This window comes from Rutidosis leptorrhynchoides, chromosome 11, assembly GCF_046630445.1.
Source record: "Rutidosis leptorrhynchoides isolate AG116_Rl617_1_P2 chromosome 11, CSIRO_AGI_Rlap_v1, whole genome shotgun sequence".
Taxonomy (NCBI): Eukaryota; Viridiplantae; Streptophyta; class Magnoliopsida; order Asterales; family Asteraceae; genus Rutidosis; species Rutidosis leptorrhynchoides.
In genome coordinates, this window is record NC_092343.1 from 92,210,001 (window position 1) to 92,226,023 (window position 16,023).

At 28.3% G+C, this 16,023-nt stretch overlaps 1 protein-coding gene across 1 annotated transcript; it reads left to right on the forward strand.

Moving 5' to 3' along the window:
- The first annotated feature begins 11,590 nt into the window (after positions 1–11,590).
- LOC139876985 (cationic peroxidase 1-like) lies at positions 11,591–15,815 on the forward strand. The gene is made up of 4 exons (XM_071864389.1): positions 11,591–11,909; positions 14,455–14,646; positions 14,750–14,915; positions 15,226–15,815. The coding sequence occupies exons 1-4, from the start codon at positions 11,685–11,687 to the stop codon at positions 15,609–15,611; spliced, it is 969 nt and encodes a 322-aa protein (XP_071720490.1). The 5' UTR covers positions 11,591–11,684; the 3' UTR covers positions 15,612–15,815.
- Positions 15,816–16,023: the final 208 nt, after the last annotated feature.

A 16,023-nucleotide genomic window follows, 5' to 3' on the forward strand; every position in this document is an offset into this window, starting at 1 on the left:
TCCATCAATTGAACCAGAAACATTAACATGATTTCGAATTTCTTGATGAACACAACCTTTGACTTTTTGAATTTAAAGTTTGACTCTAAAATTCGAATTCATTTTGAAAAATTGAAAATTCAAACTTTGCGGAAAGTTTGCGTGAATGATTTCTAACAACTCTGTATTAATAGATTTTGAAAATTTATACGAATTTGGGATTTGGGTAAAAAGTTAAACGAACAGAGGAAAGATTTGGTGTTCATTTATATTTTTCTATTTTTCTTCAACAATTACAACACTTGATAATATATAACGTGAATGTGAGTGATTGATACAGTATCCAGAAGTGATTGAAGTTGTTTTGTAGCCAAGATTTATCGACAAGAAATCAAGCTGGAAGAGAAAAATAAAAAAATATATATACAGTTGATATCGACCTTCAACAGATTTCGTTTGGATGTGGAATCAATTTTGATTTAACAGACAAGAAACAAAACTAAACACAGTTGTGATCGTGATACGTAATCAGATTGGATTATTTAGATTATATACTTATTTGTTTTTATATTTTATACATAAAAAATTAATGATACAATTAATATAATATAACAATAATATTAATAATAATAAATCCGAAATAAAACTAGTAATAATAATAAAATGATAAAAGTAATAATGAAAATGGTAATTTTAAGTAAAAGTGTTAATTTTTAATAATCATGTTAAAAGTTGTAATAATAATAATAACTAATAATATTTAAATTACTACTAAATTATAATTTTAATCATTCTTATAGTAATATTTATATTTATCATCTTTATTTTTGATAATCATAGCCTTTTAAACATAACAATAATAATAATATTAATAATACAAATAATAATATTAATATCAATATTAATATTAATAATAATAATGAGACTAATAATAATAGTATTGATATAATACTCTAACTTGTAATTATATTTAATATATTAATTTTACATATGTCATTTTTAATATATATATATATATATATATATATATATATATATATATATATATATATATATATATAATAACATTTTCTGAATATTTAATATTTATACATTTTATATATATATATATATATATATATATATATATATATATATATATATATATTATAATTTACATACAATATTAATTATGTATAGAAATCATATTTATATTAAATATTCATAAAAACATTTTAAATACACGTTGCGAGTTATTTATATATTTAATTCTAATAATTAATATCATATTGTATATATTCAAATTATGTTATTTAAACAAAACATTTTAAATAATCAAATTCTATTGAATTGAAAAACGTTTCTGCACGTTTGAAACTAAATTAATTGAGTATTATGAAATTTAGTTCTCCACTAGCTTTTGTCTAACTCTCATTAATTAACACTTTGTTCTCACTAGAAAATTACTTTACCCTTTCTTCCGAATATTGTTAAAAAGAAAGATTTCTCAAATCAATGTGGATCTTACAACAGAGACCCGTAACCATCTCATAATGTTCATGGATTTTCTAACGGATAAAATATCTTCTAACTTAATCATTAGACATTAACTTATAACTCTGAAGTTAAATATATCAAATAGATATAGAGACCATTAAGTTTAATGTATGGTATCATACACTTAATACTTTGTTAACATTTTCAATTAATATGTATATATATATATATATATATGTATATATATATATATATATATATATATATATATATATATATATATATATATATTATATGCACATTTATTTACACATAATTGTTCGTGAATTGTTGGAATAGTCGAAGGTTAATTGAACACATGAACAATAGTTCAAAATTTTTGAGACTCAACATTACATGCGTTGCTTATTGTGTCGGAAACATATAAAGATTAGGTTTAAATTTGGTCGGAAATTTCCGGGTCGTCATAGTACCTACCCGTTAAAGAAATTTCGTCCCGAAATTTGATTGGGATGGTCATGGTTGACAATATGTATGTTTTCATGACACATACGAGTTGGAAATTAGAGTTTTATCATCAGTGAGTAATATGGATAAAACGATTCGATTATGTGATGCGTACGAGTGAAGCTATCACAAAATAGTGAGATGAGAAAAATAAGATCCGTCTTAGCTTTTGACGTAGTCACGTCTGAATTTCGGAATTCAAGGAATTTAAAGAAAATCTTGGTAATCTATATAAGATCTGATTCTTCGGTAAATAAGAAAATTAGGATTCTCTTTAATTAAATACGATTATCTGCCTCGGTTGCTTCGTCTGATATTTCACTATAAATCCACCCTCTTCGTTTACTCGTTTCCACACTCCTATGCTTTCTTTCTTAATTCATACTTTTGTTTTCTCTTCCTGACTTTAAGTCAAGCGAATAATGATCCAGAGTTCGTAGGTCTGAAGTTTCGAATGAACATGACTAATGTTCTACGAGAGAGATTGTAATGACACGATCTTGATTGGTTAAATTACCAGAATTCAAAAGAAAAGATAGAACTATCAGGAAAATATGTTCTCGATATGTTTGGAGATTAGATAGAATGTAAGAGTCGTGTAACATGGCACATGATGACGTTATGATCTGTAAATCATCACGTTCCATTTAGAAACTCAACATGACTTACTGTAATATAATCACGTTGATCAAGTGTCATTATATTATACTAACTCATGCTTCAATTCCTAACACTTCTTCAAAAATATTCATATTTTAAATTCGATTTTTTTAGAATTTAGAAACTAATACAGTTTCCTTTATGATGTAACACTGATAGTGTGAAGAGGTAAATGATTTCAGATAAGAATACTTATGAAATATCTTCAGAAATATCGAGGATATTTATAATGAAAGATACAATGATATCTTAGAATTTCTAATATTAAAGGATGATGAAGAAGATTTGTTCATAAAGGTTTAGAGTCAGAAGCAAGGTATTCGATAATGACTTCAGCAGACACTTAATCATTTGGATTCTTTGAAGGAAGATTTAGTCTTTGTGATTTATCCACAGCCTTCATGGTTTGCTCAATCAAGATTTCAGTACAAAATTTTCATTGAGTGTTTCCAACACTTCATTCTTTATCATTAAACTTTTGGCTGTTAACGTCGTTTACAGTTTTTGCTGCTTTATCAGCATTTTTCAAAATTCAAAGAATTGATTCGTAGACTAGGTGCTTTTCAGAATTTCAGAATGGAAGATCATAATTCTAAGAGATAAATGTTATATGTATACATATAACTATTGATGTAGAAACGCTGCGAGATTTCAAAATACTGATTGCTGATTCCCGGTAATTGGTATGGCAGTTCTCGTTACAAGATGCGGATGAGTATATGATAGGGTTTCAATGAATATAATGATTTTTCAAAAAATCAAAGATCGATGAAATTGCTGGTAAGTTTACTGCTAATGTGGTGGGATATAAACGGTTTCCCAATATTGATGACGAAAGGCAACTTATATATCAAAGTTATAATAAGGTTTATTCGAATGAAAATTCAAAATTTATTTGCTGAAGCTGTGACAAAATTGGATATTTTGAAAAGGAATTGCAATGTTATTTTCGGTAATAACAATGCTAACGGAGCTAGCACAGATACGTGTTAAACGTTTACTCAGGTTTCGAGTGTTTTCAGGTGCATGACTATATGCATCAATCTTTTCTTCTGTAGATGAAGTGCGGTTGGTTCATCCTCTCAATTGAGGTGTTTTCAAGAATCATGAAAGGTTTGAACGCAGATTGTAATCGTCAAGGTACAAATGAGGCTTAAGATGAAATCAAGTGGCAAACTTGGAGAAATGTTTAGTTTCATATGTTATAATCGATATTTTAATTCATTTTAATTGTCCAATGTTATCAGTCCACAGTTAGTAGTCCACAATTAGTAGTTCAACAATTCATATATAGTTTAATATATAATATTCGAATTAATTAATACGTGTCGTGACCCATTATATACATGTCTCAGACTCGATCACAACTCAAAGAATATATATTATTTAGAATAAACCTCAACCCTGTATAGCTAACTCGAATATTACCGCATATAGAGTGTCCATGGTTATTCCAAATAATATATATAGATGACGTCGATATGATATGTCAAAACATTGTATACGTGTCCCGATATTTAAAATGCGTAAATAACAGTATTTAAATGACGATAAATAAAGTGCGTAAAATAAATAACAGAAATTAAATGACGATAAATAAAATTGCGAGAATTAAAATTGCGCTAAATAAATTGCGATAAATAAAATGTAATAAGGAATTAACAGTTAGCTAGGAACAGTTAGCTAGGATTTTGTTAGCATAGATTCTTAATAAAATTTCTCATAGTTAATTTGTTTGTTTCTAACAAATTTTATTTTGTCAAATGTTTCCTTCATTATGCCACTTGTTGGATTTTGATAGGTCAAAATCCAAATATGAAATTGAATGAAAATGGTTATTCGGCAGTGAACGGATATGTATATCTGTGGATGTAGTAGGATATTAAATGACTGTTGAATCAGATTGAAAGAATGTACAGTGTAACTTATTAGTGTGAAATCTAAATATTTCTAGGGTATTACCTACCCGTTAAAATATTTTCACCATTAACAGTTTGTACAAAAGAATTTTTTTTTTAATTACAATTTTTATGAAAATATACTTTCAAATATATTTTCTTCAGATGTAATCATGAATTTAATGAGTTAATATGATATTAATCTCATTTGATTTTTCGGTTGGAACTAGAATAAATAATCTCTAAAATTTTAGAGATTACATAATTGCCGCCTAATATTTCTCCAATGAAGTTATGAATTAATACTTCATCAGTTATTGTTATTGATACTCCTTAGCATCGATGGTGCGTATGACGTTGATGTTCGTGGGACATTTTGTGATGTTGAATCATGGGATGTGGATGTTGTGGATGGTACTAGTGTTGCTGATGGTGCTTGTAATATTCGCACCCTATCCTCCAAAGCCAATAATCGAGCGCGAAGCTCGTTGACTTCTTCTATTACACCGAGATGATCTGTGGTTCAGACGAGCGGGTGAATAAAATCTAGAATTTGAGATAGTATATAATCGTGACGAGATACCCTGGAAATGAGGCTGAAAATGGTGTTTCGGATAGGTTCGCCGGTAAGTGCTTCAGGTTCCTCGCCAAGAGGTGAATTCGGTTGATGGAAAGGATCACCTTCTTCTTGTCTCCAATGATTAAGTAGACTACGAACACATCCCCAATTCATCTAGAATAAATGATGGCTAATTGGTTGATCCATTCCGGTCACACTGCTTTCGGAGCTCTAGTGAAACTCCATATCGGAATCCGAGGGACTTCAACTAGTGGCGAATTCTATTTCGTACGATTGAACAAAGGATTTTTCGATATGGAATGATTTTCGAATATTGGATGATATTCTAACTACATATAATATCTATATATATAGGACTAAAGATTTCGTAGACTACGGAGGAATTTTCGGAAGCTGTCAGACAAAGTTTATAGTAACAGATATGCTAAGATATGAATCTATCTATACACTATCTATGCAATAAATTCAATAAGATGTTTCTAGACTTAGGAATGATAAGCATATAATTTTTGACACGAAATGATAAGAAAAACTTTTGACATGCAGACACGGTCGAAGTCCAGACCCACTAATGCATCTAAGCAACTATCAGTTAGACACACTAATGCAAGACCTGGTTCGCTAAAACCACCGCTCTGATACCAACTTTAATGACCCGTCCTAATCCATCTGGATGAATACATTACATTTGTTTACATCGCGAGGTACTTGACCTCTATATGATACATTTTACAAAGATTGCATTCGTTTTTAAAAAGACAAACTTTCATTACATCGAAAGTTGACGGCATGCATACCATTTCAAAATATATCTAACTATAATTGACTTAATAATAATCTTGATGAACTCAATGACTCGAATGCAACGTTTTTTGAAATATGTCATGAATGACTCCAAGTAACATCTCTAAAATGAGCAAATGCGCAGCGGAAGATTTCTTTCATACCTGAGAATAAACATGCTTTAAAGTGTCAACCAAAAGGTTGGTGAGTTCATTAGTTTATCGTAAACATTCATTTCCATCATTTTAATAGACCACAAGATTTCAGATATTTAATTGTACACGTAACCCGAGTACATAATGACACGCGTAACTCGCGAATTAAAATTCATTCATATGGTGAACGCTTGATAACTGAACTAACAGGATGCATATAGAATATCCCCATCATTTTGGTACTCTCATCGGATATGATAATCGAAGTACTAAAGCATTCGCAACCCGAATGGGACTTGTCGAGGTCCATAGATCTATCTTTAGGATTCGCGTCAATTGGTCGCAATTATAATAAACACCAATTCTTAGGCTACCAAGCTAATAAAAGGGGCATATTCGATTTAGATAATCCAATCATAAAATGTAGTTTCGATTACTTGTATCTATTTCGTAAAATATTTATAAAAGCAGCGCATGTATTCTCAGTCCCAAAAATATATATTGCAAAATCATTTAAAAAGGGAGCAAATGAAACTCACGATATTGTATTTTGTAGTAAAAATACATATGACAAAACTGAACAATGCAGGGTTGGCCTTGATTCACGAACCTATATCATTCATATATATATATTAAAACATATACTTGTAATCAAACAAATATATATATTATGAGTGATGTAATTTATATATTTAGTAATTTATAAGTTTCATTATCTATTTATATATTTTCATTTTATGTATACAAATAATAATTTAGTTAAGTTATGTGTACTAAATATATTTTATATAAGTATATATATATATATATATATATATATATATATATATATATATATATATATATATATATATATATATATATATATATATATATATATATATATATATATTATTTGTTTGTCAAAACAGTATTTTAAAAATACTAAGATAATATTAATAGTGATAAAAATAATAATAATAATAATAATAATAATAATGATGATATTAATAATATTAATTAATAATGATAATAACAGTAGTTTTAATAAAATGAATAATTTAATAATAATGGTCATGAAAATATTAATTTTTGTTAATAATACTTAATTCTTAATAATAATAATAATCATAAAAATATCTATTTTGTTAATAAAGATAATAAGTTTAATTATAACCATACTAATAATCATATTATCAATAATAATGATTTTATTACTAATACATTTATTGATAATAACAATAGTAATACTAAAAATTTATAAAATGATACTAATAATAATATTTATAGTGATAAATTTTATTATGTTCATAATAATAATGATAATAATAATAATAATAATAATAATAATAATAATAATCATAATCATAATAGTAATAATACATATGTTAATATTAGTAATAATAATAATAATAATAATATTAGGTAATGATTATAATATTAGTAATAATAACAATTTTAACAATAATGATTAACACTAGCAATAACAATCATAATAATAATAATGATAATGATAATAATAATAATAATAATAATAATAATAATAATAATAATAATAATAATAATAATAATAATAATAATAATAATAATAATAATAATGAAAATAATGAAAATAAGAATAAAAGTGTATACCCCTATTAAGAAGCTTTTCTAAAAAACAATTGCCCCAGACCGAGCTCGAACCCGAGACCTCTCGCTCACCCGCATCATACCCAACCATCTGATCCGTCTCATTTTTCTGATTAAACTCACATAAATAAATATATAACCCGCCTTTCTATTTCTTCCTTCTTCTTCATATTACCAATCGAGCAGAGGACCATTAACAATCAAAATAGCTAGTTCATGTTTGAATTAAAATGTGAAGTTGAAACAGAACGACTAAAATGTGAGTGTTATTGATCAGCAGAAGAAGAAAAAAAAATATAAATAAAAACAAGCTGCAGAGAACTTCACGAAGACATGATTATACTAAATTCGAAAACAATTTCTAGGTGTTTTTAGCTCTTAATTGATACTTGAAAAATGTTAGGAATAACCTTCCTAACACTCTAGATCCATCAATTGAACCAGAAACATTAACATGATTTCGAATTTCTTGGTGAATACAACCTTTGACTTTTTGAATTTAAAGTTTGACTCTAAAATTCACATTCGTTTTGAAAAATTGGAAATTCAAACTTTGCGAAAAGTTTGAGTGAATGATTTCTAACAACTCTGTATTAATATATTTGGAAAATTTATAAGAATTTGGGATTTGGGTAAAAAGTTAAACGAACAGAGGAAAGACTTGGTATTCGTTTTTATTTTTCTGTTTTTTCTTCAACAATTACAACACTTGATAATATATAACGTGAATGTGAGTGATTGATACAGTATCCAGAAGTGATTGAAGTTGTTTTGTAGCCAAGATTTATCAATAAGAAATCAAGCTGGAAGAGAAAAAAAAAATATACAGTTGATATCGACCTTCAACAGATTTCGTTTGGATGTGGAATCGATTTTGATTTAACAGACAAGAAACAAAACTAAACACAGTTGTGATAATGATACGTAATCAGATTGGATTATTTAGATTATATACTTATTTGTTTTTATATTTTATACATAAAAAAATAATGATACTGTTAATATAATATAACAATAATATTAATAATAATAAATTCGAAATAATACTAGTAATAATAATAAAATGATAAAAGTAATAATGAAAATGGTAATTTTAAGTAAAAGTGTTAATCTTTAATAATCATGTTAAAAGTTGTAATAATAATAATAACTAATAATATTTAAATTACTACTAAATTATAATTTTAATCATTCTTATAGTAATATTTATATTTATCATCTTTATTTTTGATAATCATAGCCTTTTAAACATAACAATAATAATAATATTAATAATACAAATAATAATAATATAATTAATATCAATATTAATATTAATAACAATAATGAGAGTAATAATAATAGTATTGATATAATACTCTAACTTGTAATTATATTTAATATATTAATTTTACATATGTCATTTTTATTATATATATATATATATATATATATATATATATATATATATATATATATATATATATATATATATATATATATATATATATATATATATATATATATATATATATATATAATAACATTTCCTGAATATTTAATATTTATACATTTTATATATATATATTATAATTTACATACAATATTAATTATGTATAGAAATCATATTTATATTAAATATTCATACACACATTTTAAATACACGTTGCGAGTTATTTATATATTTAATTCTAATAATTAATATCATATTGTATATATTCAAATTATGTTATTTAAACAAAACATTTTAAATAATCAAATTCTATTGAATTAAAAAATGTTTCCGCACGTTTGAAACTAAATTAATTGAGTATTATGAAATTTAGTTCTCCACTAACTTTTGTCTAACTCTCGTTAATTAACACTTTGTTCTCACTAGAAAATTACTTTACCCTTTCTTCCGAATATTGTTAAAAAGAAAGATTTCTCAAATCAATGTAGATCTCACAACAGAGACCGGTAACCATCTCATAATGTTCATGGATTTGCTAACGGATAAAATATCTTCTAACTTAATCATTAGACATTAACTTATAACTCTGAAGTTAAATATATCAAATAGATATAGAGACCATTAAGTTTAATGTATGGTATCATACACTTAATGCTTTGTTAACGTTTTCAATTAATATATATATATATATATATATATATATATATATATATATATATATATATATATATATATATATATATATATATATTATGCACATTTATTTATTTATTTATTTTTTTGAACGGCAATCTTGCATCAGTCCGGACCGAAGCCTAGTCATCATTTGCACACACACACGCGTTCGGGCAGGAAACCCGAACCACACTCAGGAGATCCGACCCTTAAACCATCCCATACGGGGCAAGCGGGCCGGACCTTAGTCCCGGAGCGGGTTGGTAAAACCTTCCATTTGGGCCACCCTCAAGGAATTTCTTTCAAATAATATCCTTTGTAGGTGACGAGGCTCGAACCTGAGACCTCTAGCCCGGCGGGGGTGCTAGGCACCACCACATGTCCACTGAGCCAAAGCTGCGGGGACATATGCACATTTATTTACACATAATTGTTCGTGAATCGTTGGAATAGTCGAAGGTTAATTGAACACATGAACAATAGTTTAAAATTTTTAAGACTCAACATTACATGCGTTGCTTATCGTGTCGGAAACATATAAAGATTATGTTTAAATTTGGTCGGAAATTTCCGGGTCGTCACAGTATTTTCCTAATGAATAATATAATATATTAATTATAATAATAATATTAATATTAATATGACTAATTTAAAATTTAAATTAATTGAATAAAATTAATGAAAAGAATAGAACAGGTGTACCCCATCCCTTTTAACAAACTTAATCTCTTTCAGTTGCGTACTTCCCTTATAATCGTCATCACCGGTTTCTGACGACACAAGATCATTTGAATGTTATACAATCCCATATTTGCAGAAGCAGGAAAAAGATAGAATTTTAAAAAACTGAAATCCAAGAAATCAGATTGTGGTTTATGCATAGTTGAATCCGGTGATCTATCCAAATAGTTATCTCTACGACTTTTAATTCGATATTGATGCATCGTGCCTATTTTTGATTTAATTTTACCTCTAGATCAATATCCACTCATTCTTTCTCATGTAATCAATGTTACATATTATTCTTAATACCATGTTATATTTGTAATCTAATCATATGTTGATTTTTAGAATATGTTATAGTAACTGTACCATCCATAGAATTTATTTTAAAGCCATTGCATCATTATTGAGAAAGTATAATGAGTTGAAATAATATGAACTTACGATTGATGTTGACTATGCAAAAATAGCATATCAATTTACTTCGAGAAATTAAAAAAGTTACTTATTAATCTTTTCATGTTAGTCACAAACAAAGTAGTAAATCAAATTTGTTTAGTTGTTCAATAGGCAAAGCTTTATAATTACCTTCGGTTCCTACACCCAAATCTCATTATATGTAATACATGAGGCATCAATTAACATTGTTTTCATTCTTAACTCATTGTTTAATGAACTACGTATTATGGCACTCATATAATGGGTCAATCAACAACATGATGCATTAATCACTCTATTAAATCATTTACCCATGGAGTTTTATTTGAATCTTAAAATCTTGTGTTTATCACTTTACTATTTACCAAGTATATAGAACTAATAACTCCAACTGTTAATTTTCATGCATTGTGGGAAAAAAATTCTTATATGTTGCTAATTGGTACATCATGTGTTGATTAGAATAGAAATATAACATTAAACGTCATAAAAATAAGTGACTCATTTGAAATGGTTTTTGAAGTCGTAGATCGCACGGGCTTAAAACCTAGTATTATATATATAAGCAATATTATATTATATTTTTATATGATGATAAAAGAAGATTTAGTCTTTCGGATTCTTATAAAACTTATACTAAAATACTTTACACGGTTGGCATCAATCGCAACCAAAATTACTCGTCCCTTTTTTACTATATATAGAGTAGCACATAAAACACAAACACACAACTAACCAACATTAGCCATACTCCCTTGCTGATAAGCATCATGGCTTCACCCTCTTCTACAAACAACATTAGTTTACCAACATGCATAATGGTTCTATTTATATTAGTCGAGGCAGTTTCTGGACAACTTTCGGCCAACTTTTACGCTAGCTCGTGCCCTAATTTTAGCTCCATTATATCAAGTGCCGTGAACTCTGCGGTGTCAAATGAAGCTCGAATGGGTGCTTCGTTGCTTCGTCTTCATTTCCATGATTGCTTCGTTAATGCAAGTTTTCAATTAGCTACCTCGATTATAATTCCTTCTTCTTGATTCTTTTATTAATTACTATCTACTGTCTACAACTAATAACTAATTAGCATTATATTATGCTTTTAGTTCTTAAGAATCATCTAATATATATGATGATTCTATATAGATATTCTGGTAGATATAAATATCTAGTTCATAGGTTAGTTTAAAAAAAGCTGAGCCTTATTTTTGGCTGTAGGGAAAAATTAACAACATAATAAGTTGATTTGTATGGTTCATATTTAGTCATTAATCACCAACGTTTAGAACTAAGCACAATTATGCATGTAGGTGATAATTAATCATGAGTACCTTTCAATAGTTTATACTTTTAATTGTACTTAATTTTCATTTTACCTAATATTAATTGGTTCTGTTAAATAAAAAATTTAAATATGTTGCTCTTGTGCTGTTTATTTTTACAACCAAATGTTTTTAGTTAATAACCATGAATAAAAAAAATTAGGGGTGTTACTTATATACTCGACTCGTTACTCAATTCCAAGCGAGTTTAAACCGGCCGAGTCCAAGTTCAAAAAAGATATATTATTATTTTAAAGATAAAATTAGTAAATGAGCTCTAGCTCGAGCATCTTGTATCAAACTCGAATAAATCCGAAGACTAAATGAGATTTCAACTTATATTAGTTGTTTAATTATATATTATGTAATATGTAATATGTATCAGGTTTTTAAAATTAAATTCATGATTTATAAGTTTATATTTGCCTAGATTATATATGAACAAAGATATTTCAATGCGCTTATGCCTTATGAGCACGTGTTACATTTCCATGTTTACTTTTTAACTTTTAAATCATTGTTTTTACGCGGGGTTTAGTTGTTGACTAAATAAGAATCAACAAGAATCGTTATCTCGCTTTATTGCATCTTTCACTATCTGTTTCCTGATTGGTCCACCAAGTCATACGTGGACACTTTCTATAAGACTTTGTCGACAATTAATTACGAGTAACTAATTATTGAATTAATTAATCTGCATGGCATTTGAGGACGTAATTCTAGAAGTATAGTAGGACCATGTAAATCATTCATTCAATAATAGGTTAGTAAAAGTCATGATCACATGCATAGTGGCGTGTGGTAGGCAATACTTATCAAACATCTTTTTATTTGTTTATCTTCTTGTCTTTTTAGTACAGTTATATATATATATATATATATATATATATATATATATATATATATATAAAATAAACTCTATTCAACGAATTTAATCACATCTTTTTAGTCATTAAATTCAACGATGATGATGAATCTCCTGAGTAGATATATACTCTATCCATCTCAATTTTACAGTCCCGGATTAACTTTTTCTTAAATTTAACTGTAAATATATTCTTTTGTATTATATAATACTTCATATGATTAAAGTTATACCATATAAAAACACATATAAAACATAATTTAATCTTATAGACTTTATCTTGTATGTATTACACAAAAAATTATCTAGAGTCAAAGTTGAAAACAAAATCAACTCATAACTATTAAATCAAGAAAGAGAGAGTATTAACTATTTTTTTTTTTTTTTTTTTGAAAGGCAAGCTTGCATCAGTCCGGACCGAAGTCTAGTCATCATTTGCACACACACATGCGCTTTCGGGCAGGAAACCCGAACCACACTCTGAGGATCCGACCCTTTAACCATCCCGAGGGGCAGGCGGGCCGGACCTTAGTCCCGGAGCGGGTCGGTAAAACCTTCCCTTTGGGCCACCTTCAAGGAATATATTTCAATTCCTAGAGCGGGTGACGAGGTTCGAACCCGAGACCTCTAGCCCTGCAGTACACAAGTGTAACCGCGGTACCGCTGGACCGAAGATCCGTTGGTGAGAGTACTAACTATTAATCTAGCATCATCTAAGTGTTCTATTATGTTTCATTCTCAAACCTCACTGGTAGTAAATCTTAAAATCAAAGAAAAAAATTATCAAAAAAGTCACATGATAACCTAACTAAACCGTATATATCTGAATTAAATTTTCGTTCATCCCCGAACCCAAATTGAAAAAATCTGCAGTATTATGTACTTAAACTTTACATATGCCGATTTATGTTCATTATTTTTGGCCACTCATGCATACACTACCAAACTTTATTCATACACCGTTAAACTTATTTTAGAAGGTTGTACAGTTAAATATCATAATGCATAGATGTATGAATAGTTTTGATGCATACATACAATATCATAGTACATGCTTAGTGATGTATGAATATTTTTTAAACTCTAAAATACTGTTCCAAATTTATAAACTTTATAATTTGATCTCGTAATTTACGGTTTCACGCGTTTATGGTTCTCTTTTCACCTATTCTAATGGACTTGTTGTACCTGGCTTATAAACAAAACTGGATGACTATTGTCAAATTTTATGGAGTTGTTTATTGAATTTTAAGAATCAATTTTTAATCTATTAATTATATTATATACCACCATATAAGAAAGTATATCTTTATTATATATGTTAATTATTTCTCGTTATCTAAATATCGTTAGGGATGTGATGCATCTGTGTTATTGGACGACAATTCAACCTTCACCGGAGAAAAAACAGCAGCCCCTAACAACAATTCCTTAAGAGGATTCAACGTTATCGACACTATCAAAAGTCAGTTAGAGAGTTCATGCCCAGGAATCGTCTCTTGTGCAGATATCGTAGCAACTGCTGCTCGTGATTCCGTTGTAGCTGTAAGTAGAACCATAAATAACTACTATCAACTTCGACTGCATTATGTAATGCATACCTATAAGTTTAAATGTTAACGAGCGTGTTGTGTTAATTTATTTTTAGCTAGGTGGGCCGAGTTGGAGTTTGTCATTTGGTAGGAGGGATTCGACGACTGCTAGCTTGAGCGCTGCGAATGCCAACATTCCTGCACCAACTTTGAACCTTAGTGGTCTGATTTCTTCGTTTTCGAACTTAGGATTTACAACGAATGAAATGGTTGCGCTATCAGGTAATCGAACTCACTATTTTTGATAGGTGAATGATTGTTTACATATTACATACCTTATACACAAGATTACATGATGTTGTCATATTAATTCTATTATGCATAATATAATAATTAATTTCCTCATGGGTGGAGACTCCACAGCGTAGCTGGATCAGTCGCCCCGACGATCAAATTTATTTGACGAACTTATATTTTGATGTATTTATATGTAAATTTAGTAAAATTAATGTGAAATTGTTAAATAGTAATATGTTAGTGTAATGCCCTGATGAAAATATTTCTGAATCCGACATTGTTTTCTCCAAATCAGGATCACATACAATCGGGCAAGCAAGGTGTACAGTATTTCGAGCTCGTCTCTACAACGAGAACAACATTAACTCATCTTTTGCTACATCTCTTCAAGCGAATTGTCCGTCAAGTGGTGGAGACAATAATCTATCTCCACTAGATGTGAATACTCCCACATCATTTGACAATTCGTACTTCAGTAACTTATTGAACCAAAAAGGCTTATTGCATTCAGATCAACAACTTTTTAATGGTGGTTCAACCGACTCTCAAGTGCAAACCTACAGTTCAAATTCTGCGACTTTCTTTACAGACTTTGCAAATGGAATGATCAAGATGAGTAACCTTAGCCCATTGACAGGTTCAAGTGGCGAGGTTCGGACCAATTGTAGACGTACCAACTGATTAATCACTTCTTATAATAATGAACTTTTGTCAAGTAAAAAATAAATTTGATCAAAGATTGTTCGGTTTGAAAAATATTTTGGTTTGCTGTTGTATTATGTTATATACGATTATGTTATATGTGATGTAGTCTTTCACCATCTTTGTATCTAGTTTATGTTGTACACTACATTTAGTTTGTTTTCAATGCTTTTTAGTATAAAATGTTATGTGCCATATGAATGCTTAAGACAAAATTATATAGAACCATGAATTTTGTTCCAAATTGCACATCCCAACTTAAGGCTTGCTTTCATTTGAAGGACCTTGAAGTTTGCACTTATTTTGCAGTTGGTTCTCAATACCGATAATTGAGTCAAACTTCTCTAATTTCTCACACGTGCTCCTCACAATAGGGTATTTTCGTCCATTA